The 25,021-nt window shown below is 42.8% G+C and overlaps 1 protein-coding gene across 1 annotated transcript in view; it reads right to left on the minus strand.

The window, feature by feature from the left end:
• The window catches only part of CEMIP (cell migration inducing hyaluronidase 1), a 51,629-nt gene that overhangs the window by 8,939 nt on the left and 17,669 nt on the right, over positions 1 to 25,021 (minus strand). The window contains exons 11-20 of the mRNA XM_010167536.1: positions 19,789 to 19,964; positions 19,006 to 19,215; positions 13,260 to 13,465; positions 9,899 to 9,968; positions 8,932 to 9,060; positions 8,143 to 8,228; positions 5,215 to 5,346; positions 3,204 to 3,239; positions 2,957 to 3,112; positions 1,256 to 1,436 (exon numbers count right to left, since the gene is read on the minus strand). Of these exons, the coding sequence (XP_010165838.1) occupies positions 1,256 to 1,436; positions 2,957 to 3,112; positions 3,204 to 3,239; positions 5,215 to 5,346; positions 8,143 to 8,228; positions 8,932 to 9,060; positions 9,899 to 9,968; positions 13,260 to 13,465; positions 19,006 to 19,215; positions 19,789 to 19,964 (1,382 nt within the window). The remainder of the gene's footprint in view (positions 1 to 1,255; positions 1,437 to 2,956; positions 3,113 to 3,203; positions 3,240 to 5,214; positions 5,347 to 8,142; positions 8,229 to 8,931; positions 9,061 to 9,898; positions 9,969 to 13,259; positions 13,466 to 19,005; positions 19,216 to 19,788; positions 19,965 to 25,021) is intronic.

Below are 25,021 nucleotides of genomic sequence, written 5' to 3' on the forward strand. Positions count from 1 at the left end.
CAGGATTGTCTCTCCTTTGCCTGCACAATGCCTCTTCATTAAGCCTGAAGTCAGTGCAGATCTCAGTCCCGCATTTTAAAGGTGTGTTTGATTTGTCAGACAGAGCAGACACAGATTTCCCTGGTGACCACAGGGTAAAGGCTAAAACAACCAGAATTTCAGCCTTAGCTGTAAGGAGGTTTGTTTTCAAATTCTGGAGGAAGGTTCAGGAGACGGAGCAATTTCACTAGAGCCACTTCGCTCATTGTCTGCTAATATATTTTTAAGGTTCCAAAGCCACATAAAGTCACCCTGATGCTGGGAACAACCAGTGACCTCCCCTGAGAACTGCCTGTTCAGACAACTTCTGACTGATATTTTTATCCAGCATAAATAAATGTCATGTCACCAGCCTGCCTAGTGCAATGTGAGACAGTGACCGACCAACACTTTTAGGGGAATTTTGCCTTTCGCATCCCATTTGGCACAGGGATTGCTAGTCAGCACTTTTCCTGACATATGAGCAAGTCTGCTAATTTTTTGAAAGTTAAGCAACCCAAACCATTTCAGTCCCCACCATTTTATTTATTTATTTGTTTGTAATGTTTGGCAGTTGGGTTTCACAGCTGCTAGAGGTGAACCTCAGCAAACCAGTTAGCACATATTTCTGCAAGCAAATACAAAAATAACTCAAAGGCACAGACCCCACCATGGGTTCAGACCAGCACCCAGAAGTTCACACTGTAGTTCAAAGTTTGGCAGGCCCTTTTTGGCTGGGTCCTGCTCTCATTTACGTCTGCAGAATTGGTGTCCGTGGAATTACCCTGGTGTGCAGGGCTGCAGAATTACCCTGTATTCACTCAGTTTCACTGGTTATTTCCCAAAATCTGTATTTTCTGCTTCTAGGTGAGTCAGACCTTCCACAACGGACTTCCCTCTGTTGTTGCTTTAATATTTTACTGCTATTGAAAATAAGGGGGCAGATTCTTCTCCCTATTTCAACAGTTTTTGAGACACACAGAAATGTCAATTTTTTTTGAAACTAATGTCTGCTTCTGGTTTGCCGTAAACCTGACAGAGAATTGGATTTTTTTGTTATTTCACCCATCCAATTTTCTCTTTCTTAGCTGCTGCCCTCTTTGTTAAACTTCTGGCAAAGATAATGGGCAACCTACTGAAGATCTCATGTTTTCTCCTAAAGGCTGCTACACTGGTTTTGCCCACAACCCCATTTCCAAACCATTTAGAAAAGGCTTTGCTGGGAAGAATAACTCACAGGGACGTCTTCAAAGTGAATGTCAGTGACGTTGTTGTTGGGGCAGCTCTGCCAGGCGTTATTGAGCCGGAAGGCCAGGGCGCTCGTGTGCCGGCCATCCAGGGCAGCGAATTTACGGAAGGTGCAGTTCTGGACGTTGATCGGTCCATCGTAGAACTGAATCCCTCGAATGGGAAAATCCCTAAATCACATTAAGAGGAGACAGAAAGACTTGGTCATGACACATTAGCAGGAGGATGAGAATGTATTCTAGACATGTACAGTTCCACAGCACTTGTTTCTTAGCCGCTTTCATTTTTTCCACAGGATGACTCCTGAGTTTATGTTTTGGAAGAGAAAGGATTTCCCTCCTCTTTAGGTCTGTGAAGTCCTCTTATCCTTGCAAGTTCAGCTCAAGTTCTCTGGTGTCTGTACATATCATCTTTATTTTGTCTGTGCTCCTCCAGGGAAGAAACTTACAGCAATGCCAAAGCATTGACCTAAAAATGAATAAATCCATGTTTGCCATCAGAAATGAGTTCTGCAGCAGCGAAACCTGAAACTCATCAGAGCTGCACAGGCTCCTTGGGCCAAGTAACAAAAGGGCTAAAAGAAGTCCCACCACATCTTTCAAAACTTGGAGAGAAACAGTGCAGCTCAACAGCAATAAAAAATGGATTTGAAAACAAGGAAAAGTCTTACAATCTATAGGTTGAAAAGAGGTGAAGGGACAGACTAATCAATCTTTATTAACTGCCTTTTCTGATATCATCTGCAAGCTAAAGAAGACACCTTTTTTGCACACTGAGTAAGTGAATGTGATGCTACTTAGGTGACTAAGAGAAGATGTTTCAAATTTCACTTATGATAAATAAATTTGATCCCTTCCTCATATTAATGCTTTCCCTTAGACAAGACTTTCTTGCTCCTGTGCATTTGTTCTGTACCTCTGAGTTTCTACACAACACCTAAGATGAGATATGCTCATATATATGTACATAAAGGATATGGGAAGGAGAATCATAGCAGATTGAGTTTTCATTATTACTATAATTAATAATAAGCCTCCTGTATCGCTAGTGACAAGCAAAGTTGAGGCATATAATATGGCAGAAAAAAAAATCAGGGGAGCTGTTTGCTCACTGTAGAGCTACTGTTAGGGTAACTATGTTTTTAGGAATAATAACAAAACATTCCTGCACTTACAAACCAATCTGTTGGACTAAGCTCTCTGAAGAGGCCACACACCAAGTTCACTGGCTAATTCAAAACTATTTAATAAAGGCATCAAATTCCTGTAGCACAGCAGCAATAGTAACAGCAGCTCTGAGGACATCTATGACCACATATGGGCCAGTCCAAACCCAGGGAAGGGCTTCTATGAGCTTTCCCAGCAGCTGACCTGGATGGAGACTGCTCAACCACTGCTGACCACAGATACAGAAGTGCCCAGCTAGCACACACTCCTTTTGATGTCTTCTCAGCTCTGTATGCAGAGGGGAGGGAGAAGGAAAGAGGAGTTTGATGCTGTCTTGGCAGCCTGCAAGTATGTACCTGCCAGCAGCAGCTGCACAGTGAGGACTTGGGGATCGACAGACATGAAACCAAACCCTTTCTGTGCAATGGTTATTAAACCAAACAACACTGAAGAAACCACACTGGGTTGGAGTTTGCACAGAGAGTGGGAACAGAGAGTGCTTTGATGCGCTGAGTTGAACTTACGTGCCAATGGGCAGGGTCCTTCCTCTGTGATCCAGGCCTCCGGGTCCCCAGATCTCATTGTCCATCATCTCTGTGCCCAGGTTTCCACTCTCACCAACAAACAGGCTGTTCTTGATTTCTTGCTTTGAACCATCATCGTGAGGGAAAGTCCCACCACTAAGAGGGAAAGGCTGGAGGTGAAGGGGCTGCTCACACCCATCCCGACCAGCTGCACCCTATGCTGCAGCACAACCTGTGCCACACTTACCTGGCCAAGGTCAGGCCAATGCCGTTGTCAGCAAACCTGCAAAGAGGAGAGAGGTGCTTCAGAAGAGGTTTGGGTTTGCTTTGTTTTATCATGTCAAACTAAAATAAAGCAATGAGGTGGAGGGCAGCAGGGCTTAGTTACTGAACAAGGCTCACGGGGAGGATTGGGTTTTTCCAGGTTTGCTCCCTGTCCAGTTTTGGAAGATCTTTTTTGGCACATCTTGCAGTATATGCAGATCAGACGAAGCAGCAGACATGCACCTGATTGCTCCAAGATGAGTTTAAACTGGTGATTACTGCACATAGTTTACTTTTTTGATAAAGCTTTTTTCTCTGTGTCCAATGAACCCACTCTTTTCACTGTTAGGTAAAGAGATCATGGTTGTTTCTGACTCCAACTAGTTTTCGTTATTGAAGAGTGCTTTGCCTTACGCACACCTCTCTGCTCCCCTCTGTTTGTGTATCACATACTGCTTCCATGAAATAACTTTACAAGAGGAAATGTTATAAAAGCAGCGAAACTTATATTCTCTTTCATCAGCAAGAAGATAGAGATCAGATCTTCCTTTTAAAAAAAAAAAATAAAAAAATGTCCACATATTTTGCTGAAATTCCAAAGCTTTTAGATGAGATAAATCACAATTGTTAGTCCATGACTCTTGCTTATAGCAAGACTATAAAATATATGAAAGCATGAGTAAGTCTTGATGGTATATTCACATCAGTGTCACTCTTAACACTATCACTGATCTCAGCAAAAGCACCCGTGGAGATCCCGCAGAGTAACTCCAGCTCTGTCCTGGTTCTGTCTGTAGATGGCAGCCCTTCACATGCTATCGCCTCCCCTGCCCTGTCTCCAGCCCCAGAAACACATCATCGTTTATATGCTGCATGTCACATTAACATTTGTTTTGTTAATGTAATACATAAGTCTTTTTGTAGCAATAGAAATAGAAATTACTGTGGCTATAAAGACAATTACTGTTTGATGGCTGCTTCCTCAAATTCACATACACTCAGAGTGGAACAGATAAAGAACTCGGTCTTTCAGCAGCCTCCACACATTGCATGTGCTCCATTAAGTAATGCAAATGTCTAAATTACATGAGTCTGATCTGCAAAGACAACTCTTGCTGACCATGGAGTGCACTAGATCCTTCTGGTTCATAAGTAGCACAAACTCTATTACTCAATAGTCCGTTTCTGACAGTTCTGTTACAGTCTTGTTCTCGCCAACCTGACCAGTCGCTAGAGCCAGTTCATACCATTCATATCACAGGTTGCTTTAAGTGGTTTGGGTCACTCGAAGGTAATAGGTAGCCCTGGCCAGGAATCAGACACCAGGCAATGATGTGACAGCTATTCCTACTAGGGTTAGCACAATATGCCTTGTAAAGCAGTTTTTTCCTTTTTCTCCTCTTTCCTCATTGAGGTTGGTATCAAGAGCCTGGCTCAGCAAAAGGAAGTGTAGAAGATGATCTGTTTTCAAGTGCAAAACAAATATCTGTTCTGACCAGCACAGGAAACAGCCTTCAAAGAGCACAACATGCACTTGCCCAGTCTCTCCCTTGCTGCTGTGATGCATAGTTTTATGTCTGCTTCATCAGTACTCGCTTATTCAGCATAACAGCGAACCACATAAAACTGATCTGTGACCAGGTTTAGCCAGGGAAGGTGGTGGATTTTGCTGCTTTCTTTTCAAAGCGCCTCGATTTTAATGTAAAAAAAAAATATAGTTTTTATTTTTAGTTATTTGCGTCCGTGGGGCTGTGCGTGTGTACATGACCATTTTTGAATGCTGGTCAGCGTCAGACAGAGAAACAATTTGAGGGATCTTCAGATAAAGCAGGTTTTGTTTCTGTAAAATAATACCTGTGTTTACTTAACGTTTCATCTTTATTTCAATCTTGGCCATATGAAAGGTGCAAAGCAATATAAATAGTCTGAACCACAGCTATGCTTGCCATAAACACCAGGCTGAACTCTGAGAGTTGAAATAAGGCAAAACTCACTGGCAGTTGTCCAGCCACACATCTCCACCCCGCAACCAGGCCCCGTGATCCTGATTCTTGTAGGCAATAAAGTGCTCGATTATTGCAGGTTCCCTGGGCTTCAAAGGATCAGCATCTTTGTGTGGGCTGTATCTGTAACCAGAAGGCAAGAAGAAAGGTTTGCGAGGGAAGGAAGCCTTGCTCGGTGCATGGCCTTGCTAAACATCTGGTTTCTGCTAAATCAGGAACAGGTTTGGGACAACAGTCCGTCCAAGTAGCGTCTCTAGTCAAGCAGCGATGGCCAGACCGAACTGCCAAGGGAAGGATGGTCCAGGCAAGGCAGTTGTAAAGACCCATTCCAAGTTTCCTTTCACCTTTCCATTATTGTATTGCTGATATATTGCTGAAAGCATGGAAAATATATTATTGCTCCCAAAAGCCTGAGATATTTTTTAATCCCTTACTGTTATCCTTTAGCATATTCCTGTTATTTACATAAATATCCTTTTGTTTTTCCCTTTTGAGCATTCCTATCTCCTAACCTTGGCTGTACTGTGGCAATGAGTACCACTGCCAAATTTTCCTTGCTGTGGAAAGGAATGAAAACATCTTGGAGAGGGGCTGAGAGTATGTCCTTCACTATTCCCACTATACATCTCCCAGGACACACATACAAGATTTATTAACTCTGAAGTTTTCAAGTGTGATGAAATATTGGCCTGACATAGGAAAAAAGCAGACACAAGTGGAAACTGCAGCAATGTGTGCCCTCAGCTGCTGCTTGTTGGCCACCGCTTGGGCCACAGGATCTGAACAAGGCTCTGGCTTGCTATGCTGATGCTGAGTTCGGCTGTCATTTACCTGGTCCTGAGGCATAACTCTCCCTTTTGCTACTGAAGGAGCATCTTCCATCATGCTACACCTGACAGATGAGCATCCGACTCAGTGCCAGCAACGGATGGTCCAGAGATTAAAATTCATGCCTCACCAGTGGGTAGTGAGGCCAAGCTGTCAAATCACTGACAGATATTCAATAGTGCTTTGCTTTGCTTAATAAGCCATCATATCAATCTAAAACTGAGCATCAGGCTGATGGAGTTCTAGTAAATGAATATTGCTTTGGCAGTTTCATCACTGTGAAGTTGCTCTCAGAGAGGGATTTAGTATCAGCCCTTGTGAATCCCCAGACATTAAATATGGATATTTTGAGATGGATTCCATTTCCATTCATATCCACGTATAACTGGAGGAACACTACAGGGTACAGAATTTGACTCAGACATTTAATGTTATAACTGAATGCAAAATAATCTCTCCAACTCTGTAACTGTCCTGCCTACCTCAAAATCTGCCCTAGCCAGTCCAGATATAATCATTTATTCAGTCTTTCAGTCTTGACACATAAAAAGTGGAAAATGGTATGAATAATCTGAGCTGCAGTCTGTGCTGGTGGGTAATTCCCAAGCAGAAGCATGACTGCATTATGAATTGCTTGGCTTCCAGGGGTCATTCCTGCCCTTGTATGGCAAGGGACAAATTGCCTTTTGTAATCATTTACTGTGCCTGTGGCAGCAGGCAGTTTCCCAAGGCACGTGTTCAGCTATATGGAAAAGCAGCATCAGGCACCCAGGAGAATTTGGAGATACTTGCAGAGCAGGTTGCTCTTAATAAGTTATTTTTTTTAGCAGTTACTTTTATAATTTCAATTAATAGTTTCAATTAATTGAGCATTAAAATAATTTAAATAATCTTAACTTTTGAACATCTTTTAGCATCAGCTGCTACGCAGGGTACTGGGGCAATGTGGATCACAGGATAACAGATATCTGAGCTGCTGGCTGAGCTCCCCTGGGGAGGAGGACCAATCCCACCCTTGCAACGCTTGCCCAGTGCATGACTACAGCAATCTGACTAACCCACACCCCAGAGATGGAAAGGAGAAAAGGAAGAAATTGTCATTCTCCTCTGCTGAGCAGAGGTTTTCAGCAGGTTTCTCTTCCCTACATGGTTTCTTCTGTCCAGAAAGCCAGTCGTGAGGGAATGCAGGTCGGGTGCAACTGGAGGCAATTGGTCTCTCAGGAAAGAAAACAACCAAACTTGAGAGTATTTAAGTCCTTTTCTCTCCCTGGGGTTAGTAACTAAGTTAAGAGCCAGATGCAACCTGTAGTGAGACAAAAGGGTGCAAGTGCAGTCCTGATGCTATTCCACTTTGCCCACAAGAAGCACACTGCTTACATCAGCCTCCTCGCTGGGGTCACCTCTGGGGAAAAAAAAAAAGAGTGGGAATTCTCAGAAGTCATCAGGCTGTGGTAGGTCTGCCAATGCAATATGCTCTAGAGAGGGGTTTCCTGTATTTCTAGATGACTCTATTATGCCCCTTCACAACAGCAGGCATGAAAGGTCACTCTGTATATTGAATTGTAATTATTATTGCAGTGTCAGATTTGGAACTAAACGGAAATTTGAAATCAAAGTGTGAGCTCAATCACATAAGCACTCCCTGTTCAAGTAAGTCCTAAAAGAATGAAGAAAATAAACAGCATTCCCAAGAAATACTTTCATTTCTTATTCCTGGGAAACTCTTGCAGCCAGCTCTGCCCAGCAGGGCTGTGGACCAGATAGCATTTAATTTTCTTGCTTATCTAAAAAAAAAAAAAAAAAAAAAACAAAAGGAACACCCCAGAGCAGATATAACACCCATGCCAGCTCAGCTCAGAGCTAAAAAGCAAGGACAAACCAGAAGGCTGGGGGTGCTGGGGGTCCCTTATGAAGGGGAATGGAGAAGATGAAGTTAGAAAGTGGTAAATGTAAGTGAAGACCTTTCATCAAGAAGATCCACCCAAAAGGCATTGCTATGATTCTTGTCAGCTTCCTTGGGGGTAATTTCATAGCTTTCAGTCAGTGCTATAGAGAAGTGTTTTCCCAACCAAACTGTGCAAAACACTTTACCTCCCAGAAATCAGTGTCAGGATAGGTCTTTTGTCCTTGGCTGAGGCTGGAGTGGTTTTAACGCCATTATCAATGATCATTCCAGCCTAAAAGAGCAGAGAAATGCAGTATTACAGTATCTTTATATATTCTATAGTTCTTTCCATCTTCAGGCTCTGCTTCCAATTGTTCTAAGCCTGATCACTCACATGATCCTAATTGCTTCTGTTAGTAGCATGTGAAACAGAGGGCTGCTGGATATCCAGACTTGCATATACCCTCCAAAACTGCTGCAGATTTCCAGGAACTGCACCTCTCTGGTAAACGCATGTATCCCATACACAGAAACACCCTGCTGCAGTCGAAGGCACTCAGTAGCAGTAACACACAGCCCCTAAACACGGCATGCGAAGGGTAAATAAGAGGCGGCGATTAGACACAGTGGCCTGTATTTATCCCGCTAGAAGCTGTTCAGTTAATTGCTAACATTGGCAGATGAGGTCTATAATTAGACAAGCTGCCAATGGATGCTCCTGGAGGCACTATTTTAGGAGTGCAAAAGCAGAGAAGCAGCCTGAGCAGAGGGAAGAGCCCCTCTACATGCCCAAGAGCCAAGTGAAGCGGGTGCTGGCTGACTCCGAGCACTCCCACGCCAGCACGCAAGCGGCTTTATCTGCAGACACAAACAAGCTCGCAGTAACTTTCAGTGAAACAGAAAGCACAGGCGTTAATAGCTTGCAGACCCAAAAAGCTGGAGCGAGAAGATGGTGGGGTTTTTGAGGGCAGCGTTCCCGTTGCGTGCAGACTCACCCGGTAGTTGGAATGTGCGCGGTTGTTGGAGAATTTCCCCATCGGCATGTGCTCCGAGTAGCCAGGGGAATACATGCCCGCCGAGGGCCCCGTCGGCACGTGGTGCAGAACAAACCAAAAGCCTGTTTCCTGACAAAAAGAATGGACATTTGAGCCTTTGCTTGAACTTTGCTGGTCTACATTAGCCCGAGGATTTATCAGTAAAGCCACAAGATGTAAGCCAGAAGATTTCAGGACAAATCACAGCTAGCAGCATTGACCTGTATAACTATTTGAAGCAGAGAATTTAACAGACACAAACATTCACATTCACACTCCTGACCAACCTTAATTTAAGCTCTGACATCTATATTGAAGATATATGTGAGACTTTTGAAACCCACAACACATGCACATACACTGATGTCCTATCACTGCATGCACACATCTTAAAAATCAGATCATTTTTATTTAGTTGCCCAAAAACGTATCTAGGAGCCCAAATCTAGGTACTCAGATTCAGAAACTTTGGGAAGATCTCTTTGTTTAAGGCTTGGTTTGCTTGTTTATTTGTCTTAGTAGGAAAATAAAGCTCCTGATGTGACCAAGAATTCCTGTGGAATTAGCATTAGCGCTGACTGAAATTTCAGAGCACCATTACTGTACTGCAATCAACAGAATCGTTGCCAGACTTCACTGGGACTCCACACTCACATTTATTTAATTTATTCAGGCTGCACACTATGCAAAGGCCGGGAATTTTTGTTAAAGACATCCAGCTCTAGAAACAGCAAGTGACAAGAAGTGTGGAGCAAAAGGAAAAGCATTATTTTTTATTGGCAGGACTAGTCACATTAATATATGTCTCGATCTAGCAGTTTCAAAAATGCCTGAGTAACAGAAGCAGGTTTTATTCCAGCAAGAGCCTCAGCCTTGCAGGGCTGTGACTGGTCTGAGTTGTTACCAAATAAGAAACTTCTGCACTCACTTCAGATCCCGCAGCTGAACAGTTTATAAGGTTGTTGTGTGGGTTGGCTATCCAGAAGGTGGATACGGCACTGCAGGTCAGGAAAACAAAAAATAACATTAAAATGACACTTTGAGCACACACCAGAGTCACTGATCAACTCCCTCCAGTACAGGTAGGGCTGATAACACCCCAGATAAGGGGTCCTGCCCCAGGGGCAAAGGGAATGTTTTATTTTCTTTCTCTTCTCATAGCAAATTTGTCCTCTGTGGTCTGACAGAGAGCAGGGCCTTATCTTTTAAAACCCTGAGTATTAAATGAGGAATTTCAACTGCAATTCCAAGACTGCTATGAAGCTGTCAGATGTCAATTATGTTTTATGATAAGGTAAATATATTGTTGCACAAGTCACAGAAAATAACTTTGCCCCCAAATAAGCCCTCAGGTTCATTAGAGAGTCACTTAATCAAGGGACCCAAGGAATTATTGCCTCTTAAGGGCCTTCCAAGTGCACCCCAGTACCTGCCTTTTCCAAGAGTTGCTGTGATTCATTAACTTTATTTTCTCCCACCCTCCTATGCATTTCTTTTGGGACAAATGGACTCCATGTGACTAATGCACATAAAAGACTCTTAATTGAATGATTCCCATCAAGGAGGAAAGATCAATCCATCACTGTCCATCCTATGACATACAGCATTCCTTAACCAACAGGCACATGAACTTTGGGAGGAAAACATCTAGCACTTGCAACCAGCAGACTGGCTCCCTATATTTGCTGGGTGGGATTTGCCCTCCTGCAGGGGATGAAGCTACGTAACTACTATTGTCTATTGTCTATATGTCTATTTTAACCTTGCTATGAAGGACTTCACAGGGGCTTTAGGCCAACTGATTTTGCTGGCCTAAGATGTTCTGTTTGTGCAACTTTATCTTTATCATGAAAACATAGCAAAATTTTTCTATTTTGGGCAAGGGACTGGCCTAGAAAGAAACAATCTGAGATTATTTGTAAACTACCTCCTGCTACATAGGCAAGGGCAAGGACATCACATTTCCACAGTGACCTGTCTCTCAGCCTGATCCCGTTGCTCAAAGCCATGTGGATTGGGCAGGTTACTGTGTCATTTGGCACAATCCTATTGCCCTAATTCCTGGTAGAGGCTGCCTGCCTCTTCCAAGCTGATGGAGCCATAATTGGTGCTTGTCCCTCGCCCCTGCACTGGATGTCTTGGCCACTGCCCCAGGAGGAGCATTAGTGTACTCAGGCACTTGCAGGCTGGATGAGCCCAGTGCAAAACAAGTTATTTTTCTAATCAGACCTTGAACTCTTTGATAAAGGAAGACATCACAGATCAAAGTACTGTATGACCTTTTCATTAGACCTCAGTCTATCCTTCCTAGTGCTTTTTCATGTAACAGTCTTCAAAATGACACAAAATACATCCCTTTGGCTATTAAATGGATTATCAGTGGAAAATGAGCACAATGGCTGATTAACTCTTATTTTATGAATGGAGACATTAAGTGTAATTTATAAACAAACACAGATGTGAAAAAGAGCATTGCATGAATTCATTTATTTTCCTTGCCAAAGTAAAAAGCTAAAAATATGTTTCTTTGGACAAAACCCCAGTTTGTTCTGAGGACAGAATGGGTGATACTGATACAGCCTCAGCAGACTGAGAGTATTTCCAAATAAAAGAAAACCCCCAAAGATTTTTAGCTGTTAGGCATCAATCAGCTTCTAACTGTCTCATTTTCAGGATGGAAGTCTGGCTCCAGAGACTTTCTCATTGACTTTTTGTAGGTCAGAAATTTAGCTTTTTTTTTTTTTAAATGTAAATTTTTTTCCCCCCTCCAACTACAGCAAAATAAAATCCTGGAGAAAAAATATGAACTATGGGCCAAAGTGTTCCTGTCTCCCAGCAGCTTCAACCAACGCTCTGTGGTCTCAAGATAAATCTTCACCATGGAAGACCTCCCATTCTGTTACACAGGGACCTTGTCCTCAAGATAATCCACCATCAATTTTAAACTCTTAAAGGCAAGCTCGACATCCAGCTTTTAATGGAAAACATGCTGAAAACAACATGGTTCCACAGATCTCCTCCAGACCACTTGTTATGCTCCCTGGACTCCAGCTGGGAATCTGCTTGCCTAGCTGCTAAGCACACAGGTTTTATTTTAAGAGCTTAGTACTTTCTCAAGAAAAGTCAGGGAGATGGAAGAAGAAAAAGAAAGCTAATTAGCTGCCTGATATGCATCAAAATGAGTAGGTTTCCTGAAGAGTCAGTAATTAGCAATGAAATTATATTCCTAGGTTGTGCACCTTGATTTTGGGGCAGAAAAAAAGGTGGAAAATCATGGAAAGAGGGGATAGAATGGCCTTCAGGAGTTCAATGAGTCCTGCCTTATGACAGGGTCAACTATAACTACAGTATTTGTGACTTGCATTTCTTCAACCTGTGCTTGAAAATTACTGCTAATGAAGAACCCATGAATTCCTCTAAAATTCTAAGGCTTAGCTGTGTGGCTAAGCTGGTTGTGTTTCTTCTACACGTCATCTGAATATTTTTCTACAAGGTAACAGAACTGCACAAAGAATTTGTAAAATCCCTTCTTATTGGAAATGCTTCTATAATCCTCATCTAAACCTCAGTTGGCAGATCTGCAAGGACACTTAGAGGAAAGGACCTTGCAAAAAGGGAGATGAAAGGCATTCAGCATTTTTCAAGTTTAATACAGTGTTTGTGGCAAATAGAAGGTTTAAGAAGTTCTCATGGAAATGTTTTCATAAGCTCATGTATAGACAGACTATTAGACATCCAATGAGGATATACAGTCTTTGATCTTTTATGGTCAAGTTCCAATTCTGTGCTAAGCTGCATTTATTATATCATTTTGCTTTCACTCCACAGTTTGGGCAGAGTGTGCCAAATGAATACATAATACCAATGCTGTACCATTAAACAGCATCCGTTCTTCACAAATAATGACTTCTGAATTAATGGGAGTATTTTCAAAATCAGCTGCTATTTGACATGAACATGAATGTCAGAAGCCAGCCCATTCTGAACTCAGCAACTTTTTGGTGAACCATTGGGATCAAGTTTCCATAAGGCACAAGGCATCACTGTGTACTTTGAATATCTGAGGTAGGAACCATCTCAATTGATTTTATGCTAAAAATGAAATTTACACCCTAGGCATGCAGGCATCTGAATAGCACAAACATGAAGATCCCAAGGAGACTGCTCTCCCAACCTTTGGGGTATGCAGCCCAGACCTCTGCAGATTACCACATAATCATATATACCTAATGCTATCTTTTATGGCTAAGTCCTGTAAAGAAAAGAAGAAAAGGAAGGCTCCCACTCACCTACAGTCCTGCCTGGGTTTAGGGATGTACCCCGGGTAAGCACCTTCCGTGATCAGCTTGCACATCCTGCTGTCTCGGTCAGAGGGGAGCAGAGTGCTTGGTTTAACAAGCAGTCCAAGGCAGTGATCAAAAGTGTTGCGCTCTTCTGGTCCATCTTCCGTAAAGAAGCAATGGCCCAGTGCATCATAACCCACAACATCCTTCACCTGCATGTGCAAAACAAAGGTCAGTGTTCAGGTGTCACACTTCAGTCACTGCATAACAAGAAGAAACTTTACAGCAATGGCACGTAGGAAGCTCAGTACCCTCTTGAACTCAGGGCGTATAAGCGAAAACAAAAGCAAGATCACTCTGTTCTTAAGAGAGCTTATAGTCTAAACAATAACTCCAACACTTAAATTTAATTAGGCTTTATCATCACCTAGGAAATGCTCGTTCTATTCTTTTGTTTGCCTGTGAAACCAGAGCCTGTCATAGCATGAGGCTGGAAAAAACATGGGGTGGGGGATGAATGAAGGATGTTAGATGTTCAAATCACATCTGGGCTCATTCATCTTCACATGGAGTTACATAAGCAGCTACATAAAATGCATCTGAAAAATGCAGCTGAGCTGAAAAAATATTTTTCGGGCTATCAGAGAGGTGGCAAGTTGTTTTCCAGACAGGCTGGCTTGGTTTAGGTTTGACCTGATCCTTTTTTCCTAGTTGTTGACAGAAGCTTTACTTGACCCTGAGACAAGTCAGCTGGTGTTAATCAGTGGCATTCTGGTTTTGGTTTGAATGTTGTTAACATCGGGACACCATTGTATTGGACAGAACAATACCCATCACCCCACTGAAAGATCTGAGAAAATAATTTCAGGAGCAGATATGTGAATCTGAAGCCTAAGGCTAGGACTCTCTGCGAAACAACAGCCATCAGACACACCGTGTCCAGTAAGTCAGTTGTTAGTGGATATGTCTGGGATATGGAAAATTAATTTCAGGTCTCCATCGGCCAGGTGAAGTGCTGGCTCTCCTGGGCTCTCTCCTTGCTCTTCCCATCAGTCATCACCCATCAACCAACTTGGACTTAGGAAACCTTCCTGGCAAAGGTTAGCCTGACATCAGTGTCTTCCTACAAATGCTTCTGATGAAACAGCAATTGCCAAGGGGCAAAAGATAACATTAAACTGGATAAAAGATATTCTTTATGGTGTCATTTAGAGATCTGGGTGCTCAAACAGCTGAATTACTTTTGTAAATAGGCCTGAAACTCCTCTGTCATCTTCATGCCTCATTCTCAGGGCAAGGAGCACCAATTTCAAACAAAATCCCAGGACTAGTGTTGAAATGATTACAAATATGTTTTCACATAAGAAAGGACACTTTGCTTGCCAAATCTATTACAAGCTTACATCTGCACACACATCTATTATGTATCATCCATGGTCCAGTGTAAATACTCAAATCTCTGAACGCCAGCCATCACAGTAACTAAACACAGCCAAAATGACCTGCAAACTGGTGCATTCCTTTAAGCTACCTCACTGAAATTTACTGCTAACATCCCTGATCTAACTAGGTGATAGTTTTTGCAAGGTTTAGGCTTCTTTAGGTGTAAAATGGATGTATTAGACTGAACTATCCCTTCTTGGAAAAATGAGCTGTCCCAGCCTTGTAACGGTAAAAGTTTACAGGACAGAAGAACATTTCAGGAGAGTGAGCTATCTTCAGAAGTTTTCCAACATGTAGAGAAAGTCTTTTAACCACAGAGATGTCAGAATTGCACAGAAACTGCCACTGAAACCTATTAGCTTTCTCTCACACAACACTAATACAAGAAAGACACAAAAGTAATAGTGCCGAGACATTTAGAAGATGGAAATGGTTTCCCCAGAGAAATGTTAGCCATTTATGTATGGTCATTTATCTTTGCAGCCAGCACAGCACTGCACCAGGACTGGAACATGAAAACCTGCAGGGACCAGACTTTAGCTGGGTCAAAGCCCACCTCTGTGCATGGGGAGTAACGTTGCAGGGGAATGCATCTCCTGGTGTGGTGAGAGGGGAGAGAAGGAGAGAGAGGAGTGTGCACTGGCAGAGGGGCTCAGAGCCAGCAAACACCCATTGTTCTCCTAACTCATCGCTGCAGGCCCACAGAACAACACGGAGTAATCAGCCAGGGATCTGGTCTCAAATGTATTTGCCACCCTCCGTTTGATTAATTACTCTCCCCATATCTCATCCCTTAGTCAGGTCTGCCTTAGTTTCCTGTTTTCATGCACAAACCCAGCACTGAAATGCTTGAATAGCAAACGAGATGCTTGTTCCAAAATCACTTTTCCAATGGATTTAATTTTTTATTTGATTAAAACCTTTCTAATAATCCATAATCTCACTTTAACCATGAGTAATTTATGGCCAGATAATGCCCTTCATGGTAAAACAACTGCTGTGTAGTATAGCTGGATTAGTAAAAGCAGATAGCACTGAAGCCGTTAGATAGCACAACATGAAGTACAGTTCTGCCCTGGATTCTGCCAGACTTATTGACCTCCATTTAATTTCCCTCCCCAGTGGCTGTTTCTATTTTAGCTTGCACACTGGGGTCCAGTGGAGAGAGAGGGAATTGGAGCAAAGTTTCATCCATGGGATTTCAGTGGCGTAACTAAGTGGTTTTATGGCCAATATATTAAAGAAAACATTGGGTAATTATTGCATTTTTAAATAGTAATTATGGTGAGAAAGGAATTTCTGCATATTTGTTTCCAGAAGGACCCTCTGTGCCTTGCAAGGAATATGAATTTGAAGACAAGTGCAGAATAGCCCATCAATGGAAGTGAGCTAATGTTGAGATAGTGACTTTTAGCATATAGTACAGACCCACAGAAAAACATTTCTGTCATCAGGAATAACTGGACACTCTTTTCTCCTAGTGTTTTCAGCATGAGTATCTCTGAAGTGACGTGAGAAAAGTGATAGCAAAGCAAGCAGGGTAAGCCTGTATGTAAATTACCAGGCTGCTTTAATGGCAGTTTAAAATAACTGATGTTCCTCTCCCATTTGATAAAGCATCTGCACAGGTACTCAACCAGAGTCACACAAGAAGCCCCTCTGCAATCAATTGCTTAATGTTAACGCTGTGCTATGCTGAGCCCAGCTAGATTTTTTTTTGTCTATGGCTATTTCCAAAGTGGTTTGTGCACATCATCAAGGCAAATCTTTCCTCAGCAAAGTATGCTTTGGATCTACCTGATCTCAGAGGGAACAAATGCTACCTGGGGAAACACAAATGGTGCTTGTGCATGTAGAAACAGGTAGTGTTGCCCAAGTAAGAGGATAACACGCAACTAGGAAATGTGTAGAATAACTATTGTAATCATCAGAGACCCATGTGGGTGTCTTGGAATATATCTGGGGCAGAAGGAAGAAGAAAGGAAGGAAAATAGAGTCAGAAAGCAGATGAGGAGATTGTGGTGGGATCACCTGATGAATCAAGGCATGGAGCTGCTGACTGCAGCTGTCTATCACAGAGGAATAAAACAACATTTAAGTGATGCAATCTTTGAAGCATGTCTTCTGTGATGCAACTGAACAAACTTGGTCAGATTGCTTTATTTCACTGGGGCTTTCTTTTCAGCTGTCAGCAATAATTACACAGTTAAAATTAAAAACAGGTAAAGTATTATGAGTAGAGTTTAGTAGTCACACATTTTGATAAACTATGATCAACAGGGATTAAATTTTTGACTAACGTTTCAGATTATAGATCTTAAATTCTAAGATTTCTCTTGGGTGCCTTGTCATGGAGGCAAAGCATGGTCATTTAGGGAATTGTGGCTGTTGAGTAACAGCAAGAGAATTAAGCTGCTTTCATCAGCCTGTCTAAATTTCATCATGCCATCCTGGCTGGAAAAGCCTGAGCACACAGATCCCTATGGCATGGACCCCCCAATGGCACAGCTGTCACTTGGAGAAAGCAGAAGAGACAGGACTATTTCCAAATGCTCTTTATGAACCCATCCATCTGACTGATAAGAAAAATGCCAGGCTCTGGCTATTTGGTTTGTCAAGTATTAATCAACAGGGAATGAAGATCTCACACTAGATCCAGAAGCAGGGCTTTAGCTGATCTGCAGCTCAACAACAACTGTGCAACCTCTGTGTAGCCAGAGAATGTGTTCATGGTGTCATTGGTAACAGTCCATGATGCTGTGACAAATTAATCCTGCACGCTACCCTTCCAGTCTGCACATTAATCGTATACTGAGTCCCTGGTACTGGCAACTTTAAATTGGGAGGATGCCATATGACCCTGAATGCCTTATATCATTTATATAGTAGAATGTCTTTTATTCAGAAGCTATGTTCACTTGGTAGGTTTTTAGGATCATGTTGTAAACTTAGAAGGATAGAGGTCAAACCCAAAACTTTGGATTCATAAATAGATAAAAGCTGCTCTGCTTCTGGAGCTGCAATTTCCATGCCCTCTCTTCAACTTCTGTACATTTTAATTACGCCTGTGACTTTCCCTTCCAATGTTGCCACTTTTAGAGGTTACAGCCTGCAGTCCTTGCCAAAAGGAAAACTGCAAGATGAAGCCCTCCATGTGCTAGAGTCAGTAAAGGAGGAAGCATTAATCAGCAAGTAAAGGGTAAAAATCATGTCTTAGCTAGGTGCTGAAAGCAAATGCTGTTCCCCAAATAAGCTCAAGGAAAATATTCTTACAAGCTCCTACTATGAGATGGTATGGTAACTTTCAAACAGTGGTATAGATATGAACTAACGCACAGTGAGCATCCAGGTTACAACTGACAATGATAGGACTTCTCTTAAAATTCTGTTATATATGGCGGCAGCACTCTTGACTGAACAAAAGCTCCTCTTCAGGGCTCTGATACTTTTTTTTACCTTTTGGAATACACTGCAATCTCACTGAATGGGTGCGAGTCCTTTGCCTACAGAAATCCTGTCATTTTAAGACTTCATACTTGAGCTGATACTTGGGGAAAAGTTGTCTAGTCAAACCTGATGTTTATGTCACACCTTTAGCAGCTCTGCTTTTGGGATAGATTTCTGCACATTTCCTGAATATGGGTAAGAAGAAGCCATCAGAGGACATAAGAGCAAGGACAGTCTTTTGGGGTTATTTGCCACTTTCCTGGATGCGCAGTGAGGTAATGTTGTTTTCCCTTTGCATCCTTATCCCAAAGAAGAAGGTACCTCTACATCTGCAGAGAGTCTGAATGTGTTCTTACCATCTCTGGTGTGCTGTAACTTCCAATAGATCATTTTATAGATTTATCCTAGAGGATTTCTGGTTTTGGAGGGCAAATCTGACAAATCAGAGCTCTGCGAGTGCTTAATGTTGTGAATGGCACTGCAAACACAAACCTTTATTACAGGAAAGATGAAGCACACTTAAACCTTCTGATTATCCTCTTTAAATAGCAAGCTCCCTGTCCATAGATAGATCCAACTACTCATTAGAGATGGGCTGGTCTGCAGACATCACTGCACGCAGACAAAAGCTCTGCCCGCTCTTAGTCACACACATCCTACAGTGCCAATTGGCCTCCTCCTTTTTAACGCAGGTTGAAATATGCCTGGAATATACAGCCACATAATCAGGATGAGGAGAAGAGCCAGAGACTAGCTCTAACAATAAAACACATCACCCTGCAATAATTAAGATGTATTCATGCTATGAGGAAATATTTTGACTGGTGCCTTGATCTCTAAGGTAGACACTGGGGCTTCTTACCAGTAAACCATTGGATCCATGGACTGTGACACAGCGGGAGAAGGTATGGTGGATGGAGACATCCTTCACGTATGTTGGAGGGTTGTAGCCTCCTTTCTCATCCACATCTCCAGCCATATGGAAGTGAATTGGGTAATGTCCCATTGTCTGCTGGCCCATGTATTTCAGCTCTAGACCTTCAATATGGGTAGCCTTAAAATTAAGACCAATCTGGAGAACAACAGAACATCAGTCAAGAAATGTAAAAGACTGTTAAGGGCAAAACACAGGGATAGGAAAGGTTGTACAGTATCTGCTAGAGAGATTTACTGTGTGGAAGGGAGTGTACAACTGCAGAGTGAAGGAAAGAGGGCTAGGGTGGCTAAGGGAACCATAGTTGCTCTTTGATCCCACCACTGCTGCCATGGCTACATTTGACTTAATTTTGGAAGGAAAATTCTTTGCATTTAATGTTTTCCATGAGTTTCAGTCAGCTGCACTCAAATCAAACTCCCTGGGCTAAACACCACCAGAATCTGGGGAAAACTGGGATTGGGATGTGGAGACTGTATCTTGGACAGGTTGAGCACCAGCCTGGCTGGCTGAGTGATGTCTGCAGGGGCATGAGGTGCACTTCAAAGCCAAGGGCCAGGCAGCAGCAGCAAGGTGGATCTGCTGCACTGTGGGGAGAGGCTGTTTGCTCAGCAGCTGACATGAGGGATTTTTCCCTTTCACCCTGGTTTCCTTGGTATGTGAAGGTGTGGCTGGGTGGAGGAAAGTGCAAGGAGAGGGCTCCAGCCCTACCTTGATGTGTCCCCCAAAGGTGTCAAAATCAAAGAAGGAGCATAACTTGCTGCTGTACTCGTAGCACCGTCCCTCCATCTCACCCATCACCACAATGTTGCGGCTCAGCAGCCCCACTTCTGCCCGCATGTCGACTCCATCGACGACTTCACCAACGTGGAGGTATGTTGCTTTCCCTAAAGGAACAAGATCCAGTTTCAGTTTTACTCTGCCAATGCTGCTGGTTTCCCCTTGTGCTTCCTGTGGTGTGGTTGGCATGATAATGAAAGGAGTAATTGAGTCAGCAAAAACTGTTGGCCGACTCCTCAAAGGAGGGAAGGCTGGAGCACAGGTGTCACCCAAGGTCTTGCTGAGATATTTGCAACAGAGGAAGTGGGATTTCTGGTCTTAAGTTGCTTCATTTAGCCAGGGAGTTAAACCAACAGTCTGTTAGATAAAACACATATCCTATCTTGAAAAGAGACTGAGATCATTCGAGACCTTTTTACTTTGGATTACAATAAGCCATGTATGAACATCCAATGCAAAGAAAATTGATGAGGTACCTACTGAAAAGTCTAAATCCCCAATGTTAGCACAGCACTTGCTCTAGTGAGACACCAGGAGCTGCTCAGATCCCACAGCACTACTCACGGGTGAGCATCAGTCTGACCCTGCTAACGCCATGGCAGTTACTCCAAGCAAGGAGAGGGCTGGGCAGAAAGCCTTGTGGAAACTGTGGCTTGGGACAATTGCAACCCCTCATCCAGCTTGTGGGCTGCAAAACCTCCTGCTGCCTGCCCTCCAAACCCTCTCAATTTTAGATCTGCCCGCATGACCCTGATTTGCTCTCAATGCTTCCCTCTGCCCTGGTGTAGTTGGAGTCAATGGGATCTTCCATCTTCCCCATGCCACATCTCCCTTTGCCAAGCCAGGTTGCTCATAACCTCCTCCACACGCACACACCCACCTCCATGGATGGGTTAAAAGCACAGAAAACCTTCCCTGGCCTCACCAGAAAAGGGTGAAGTCCAGGCAGTGTGGCTGTCTAGAAAGCAAAATAATCTCTTTGCTTTAATTTCATTCAAACGTATTCATACTCCCTCCTTCCTTCCGCGGCTTTCTGCAGAGAATGCAGTTGGGAAAAGGTTCATCTTACTGACTACATTCTGTATTATTCCAGTAAAAATAAGTAATAAACTCTTTAAGTAAACACCGAACTTTAAGGAATGCTACACTTGCATGTATTTAATTTCAACAGAATCATTCAAAGCAATAATTAGAAACAAATGGCGAGCCTGAAGCCTGGCTATTGCTGTAAAGCACTTTATGCTTACGCAGAGGTGCCAAGTAGAGGGGAGTACTCTGCATTGAAAAAGTCTTGTTTTTAACCAAAACATGATGCTTTGACTTTATAACAAAGATAATAAAACACCATTCACTCCCTCTTTCTCCGGGAGCTGGGAGCAGTGTTGTTTGATGGTAATATTGGGATTTGGGAAGGGTGAGTGCTCCGCCTTGCTCTGAGACTGCTGCGTTCCAGGACAGGGTTCATGCTGCTACCTGTGCCCTCTGCGTCAGCACCTCTGCCTTCAAAATACAGTGATCATGTGGAAAAACACTGTTAACTAGAGGAGTGATGATGGAAGGACAGATGGAAGCTTTTACCCAGGGCTGCAGTGGGAAGATGAGGCTCCTCTGAGCTCCATGCTCAGCTTCAGAAATGAGGGGCTGCAACCCTACCTCACCCACATTTGCAGTTGCCTCCCTGGAAAGACCCTGGGCTTCCCTGCATTGTTGCCCTGAAGCCACCAAGGCTCATCAGGTGTGTGGCCAAAATCAGACCCAGCCCGTCTGAAAAGCAGCTTCACTTCCCTTATTCACGTCCACTAAAAAAGCTGCTGCATGAGTGTCCTCCACACGAGGATACTCTGCACTGGACCTTCAAGTGAGTCTGCTAAGCAACACAGCCTCTCATTATGAAATTGTTTTTATGCTGTTATTTTTCAGTTTCACCCACAGCTGACCTTTCCTTGATTTACTGAAATGCCAGAAGAAGTTCAGATAATCATAAGAACATCCTATTTCAAGCCACATCTCCAGGATTTGTGGCAGTGAAATTAGATAGGCAGTTTTGTTATTCATGTGCTGAGCTCTAGAATAATAAATGTCATGCTTGCATGTATTTAATTTAATTTAACACCAGTCCAGACATGCAAAATAGTGTAAGCACTGACAGGAATGTTAAATACGGACTAACCAGTTTCTAAATATAACTTCTTGGGTGCATGTTTTTCACTTTATGCTTCTGCTGACTTGACTTGTTTGGAGATAAAAGGAGAGATGGAAAGCAATCCCCTTCCTATGTAAAAGTGGATTTTGAATAATAACTCCTTTAACAGCGTTTTGAAAAACAAATCTCTCCTTGAGGCAGCCAGAAATTCAAGCTCCTCATGGCAATGGGAGCCTGTGCTCCTCAAATGGCTCGGAAGAGACAGACCCTGGCACAGGAGCCCTCGGGTGCTGTAAGATACCTGCTGGAAACCAGCACTGGGTACTTTCCGTGGGGCTGGGAGCACCACAATGTGCATTTATAGACACGTGGCACTTCCAGGGAGCTGCTGGGGCACGTTTAGTGATGGGCATGAAAAAAAAACAACCAAAGAGGCACCACTCCATGTGAGTTCAGGGAGTTCACATGGGGACGGGAGTGTTTCACTCTGCAAAGCTGCAAATTTGAAGTTAGACTGGTGCTTGCAGCCAGCATGTGGAGCCTTCCCAGGGAGCAGCCACAATATCTGAGACCCTGGGCACTGTCCATAGGCAAAGCCAAGCCAGGGGTTTGCAAACCAGTACTGAAGTGGTTTGATACTAAGAAAGGCAACACTGTGCTTTGAACATGGGAGGAATGTGTCTGCTGCTTCAGCATCAAAGCCAATGCCTATGATTGCCCAACCACTAACAAACCCAGGGATCACTGATTCACCATCTCCTCCTCTGGGCTCGGTCTCGCTGCGTCCTTCACAGATAGATGTTTCCTCGCCAGCAAGCCAGGCTTGTGCCGTGTTATAATCTAAACCAAACAAAGCCTTGCAGTGACACAGATTATGTCTTTCCACAACAGGCCTGTGTGATGGACTAGGAAAAAATGTCCTGGGTTTGCTACTCTGTTTGTCATACTGGTGCCTCCAGTTAACAAAATGTAAATTCACAGGGAAAAACTTCTTTAATATGTGGGCTTGCCTGGTAGAAGTCTTGATTCAGCAAAGTATGAGCACATTTCCATGCTTATTACTCAAGACAGTGACTATTAAAGTCGACAGTTGTTGTTAAGGACAAGGTAATTATTAAAAGAAAGTATGCATTAAGATAAACATAGATGATCCACTAAATCAAGGGCATGCATATGTCAACATAGCAATTCAAAGCAGAGTCTCTTCAAACTGTACAAAGCCCCAGAAAAACCTGTCATACTTGAATGCAACCATAAAACCTGGGTCTAGACCTTATCAAACCTAGGAAGGATAGAATTTAAAACTATTTCAGCTGCTACAGATGTGGAAGGGTGTTCCCAGGTACACTCATGCATTCCTAAATGACTTGGCTCTAAACGACACAAACTGCTAAATCTCCCTTTCAGAAGTGAAACAGGCACTCGAAGGTCTGGGTTTGGTGGAGCTAAGATGCTCATGGATTTTTTTTTTTTTTTCTCTAAATGGTCTCTTGTTCTACTTTGGGCTCTCTAAGGCTAAGACCTTCTCTCTCATAGTCTTTTAATGTTTCCTAAACAAGAGTTTTTAAAGGAAATGCTAAACACAAACTTGTCTGTTCAACCCACGTAATCCAGTGACAGTGAATCCTTCAGGGCATCTTTAAAATCAGTGCAACTCATTGTAGATGCCAGCCCAGATCCCTGTCAAATTTAGCATTGTTGCCAAACATTTGTCATCACTGGTGGTAATACCCCTATTGCTTATGTTTAATAACCAACAAATGTTCACACAAGCATCCTGTCAAATCCTCATTATTCTGAATTATCTTGATGGGGTTTGCTATTGCATCCCTAAGCCACAAGCCTGTAATGCAACTCAGCATGGTTTGGGTGAGCTGACCAGCTTCTTGAATCATGCAGTACAACCTCATGTCTTAACGAATAAATATTTTTCAAAATCATAACTTTTACATGGAAAATTAAGTTACCAGTAAAAAGACATACAACAGAAAAGATGAAATTTTATAATCACCGGGGTTGCCTTAAAAAAGAGCTTCTGTCAAGTTCAAGCCAAAATGACACGAACTTCTAAACAGCTCCTCTTAAACCTCAAAAAGTACCTGCATTTTGATAGTGGAGTAACTTCTCCCATCCTTACAGCACAAAATGAATGCTGACATAGGCTGTGAAGTTGTTAGACAACTATGTATTTACATTTTTAATTCAAAGTTCTCTGCATGAACAAGATCAGAGTAAACTCTATAGCATTCGCAACCCAATAAGCAGGATTTAAGATATGTGCGCTTGTAATCAGATTCCCACCAGTATGTGGGATAACTGGAGTAATTATGCCAGGCACAAATAGTTTTTTCATGCTTTATCAAGAGCATATAGGAGCACAAAAGAGCATTTCATCATTTTTGTTCCATGCTGAAACTTATCAGCATTGGTAGTAACTTCATACAGAGCAACCAAGATGCAGATAAGACTTGTTTCCCAGGGAAACTAGACTAAATACTTGATCTTTCCTACTATCCAGTTCTATCATAACAACACAACCCTTCCTTCCTTCCTTCCTTCCTCCTCCCTCCCTCTGCCCTGTACCGTCCTCCCTCCCCAGACCTTGTGAAGTTGGAAGATCAAACAGTTTTAATCTGTTCTCACAGAGAAAATAATCTAGGTACAAAAATGACAAGCAAAAAAAAGTTAAACAAAGGAGGCAAGTGGAGAAAAAGTTCCATTTAAGCGACCAACCGTTTGACCAGGAGCAGGACCTGCAAAGCTGAGCCCTCATACAAACCACGCTTACGAATGGGAGCAGCAGTTTTGACATTAGTGTAATTACTCTAATAAAGGAGTGCACAAGATCAGTACCTGGGTGCCCTCCCTCACTTTCTACACTGAGATTTGCAGAAGTCAGCAGTTAGACATGTAAATCCTACTAAAACCTGATGGGAACTGAGTAATAACACTCTTGAGCTGTTTTGAAAAGACCAGCCTCTAATCAATCCATTTCTATCAAGAAAAGCAAGTATGAGTTTT

Source organism: Antrostomus carolinensis, unplaced genomic scaffold, assembly GCF_000700745.2.
Source record: "Antrostomus carolinensis isolate BGI_N321 unplaced genomic scaffold, ASM70074v2 scaffold7075, whole genome shotgun sequence".
NCBI lineage: Eukaryota > Metazoa > Chordata > Aves > Caprimulgiformes > Caprimulgidae > Antrostomus > Antrostomus carolinensis.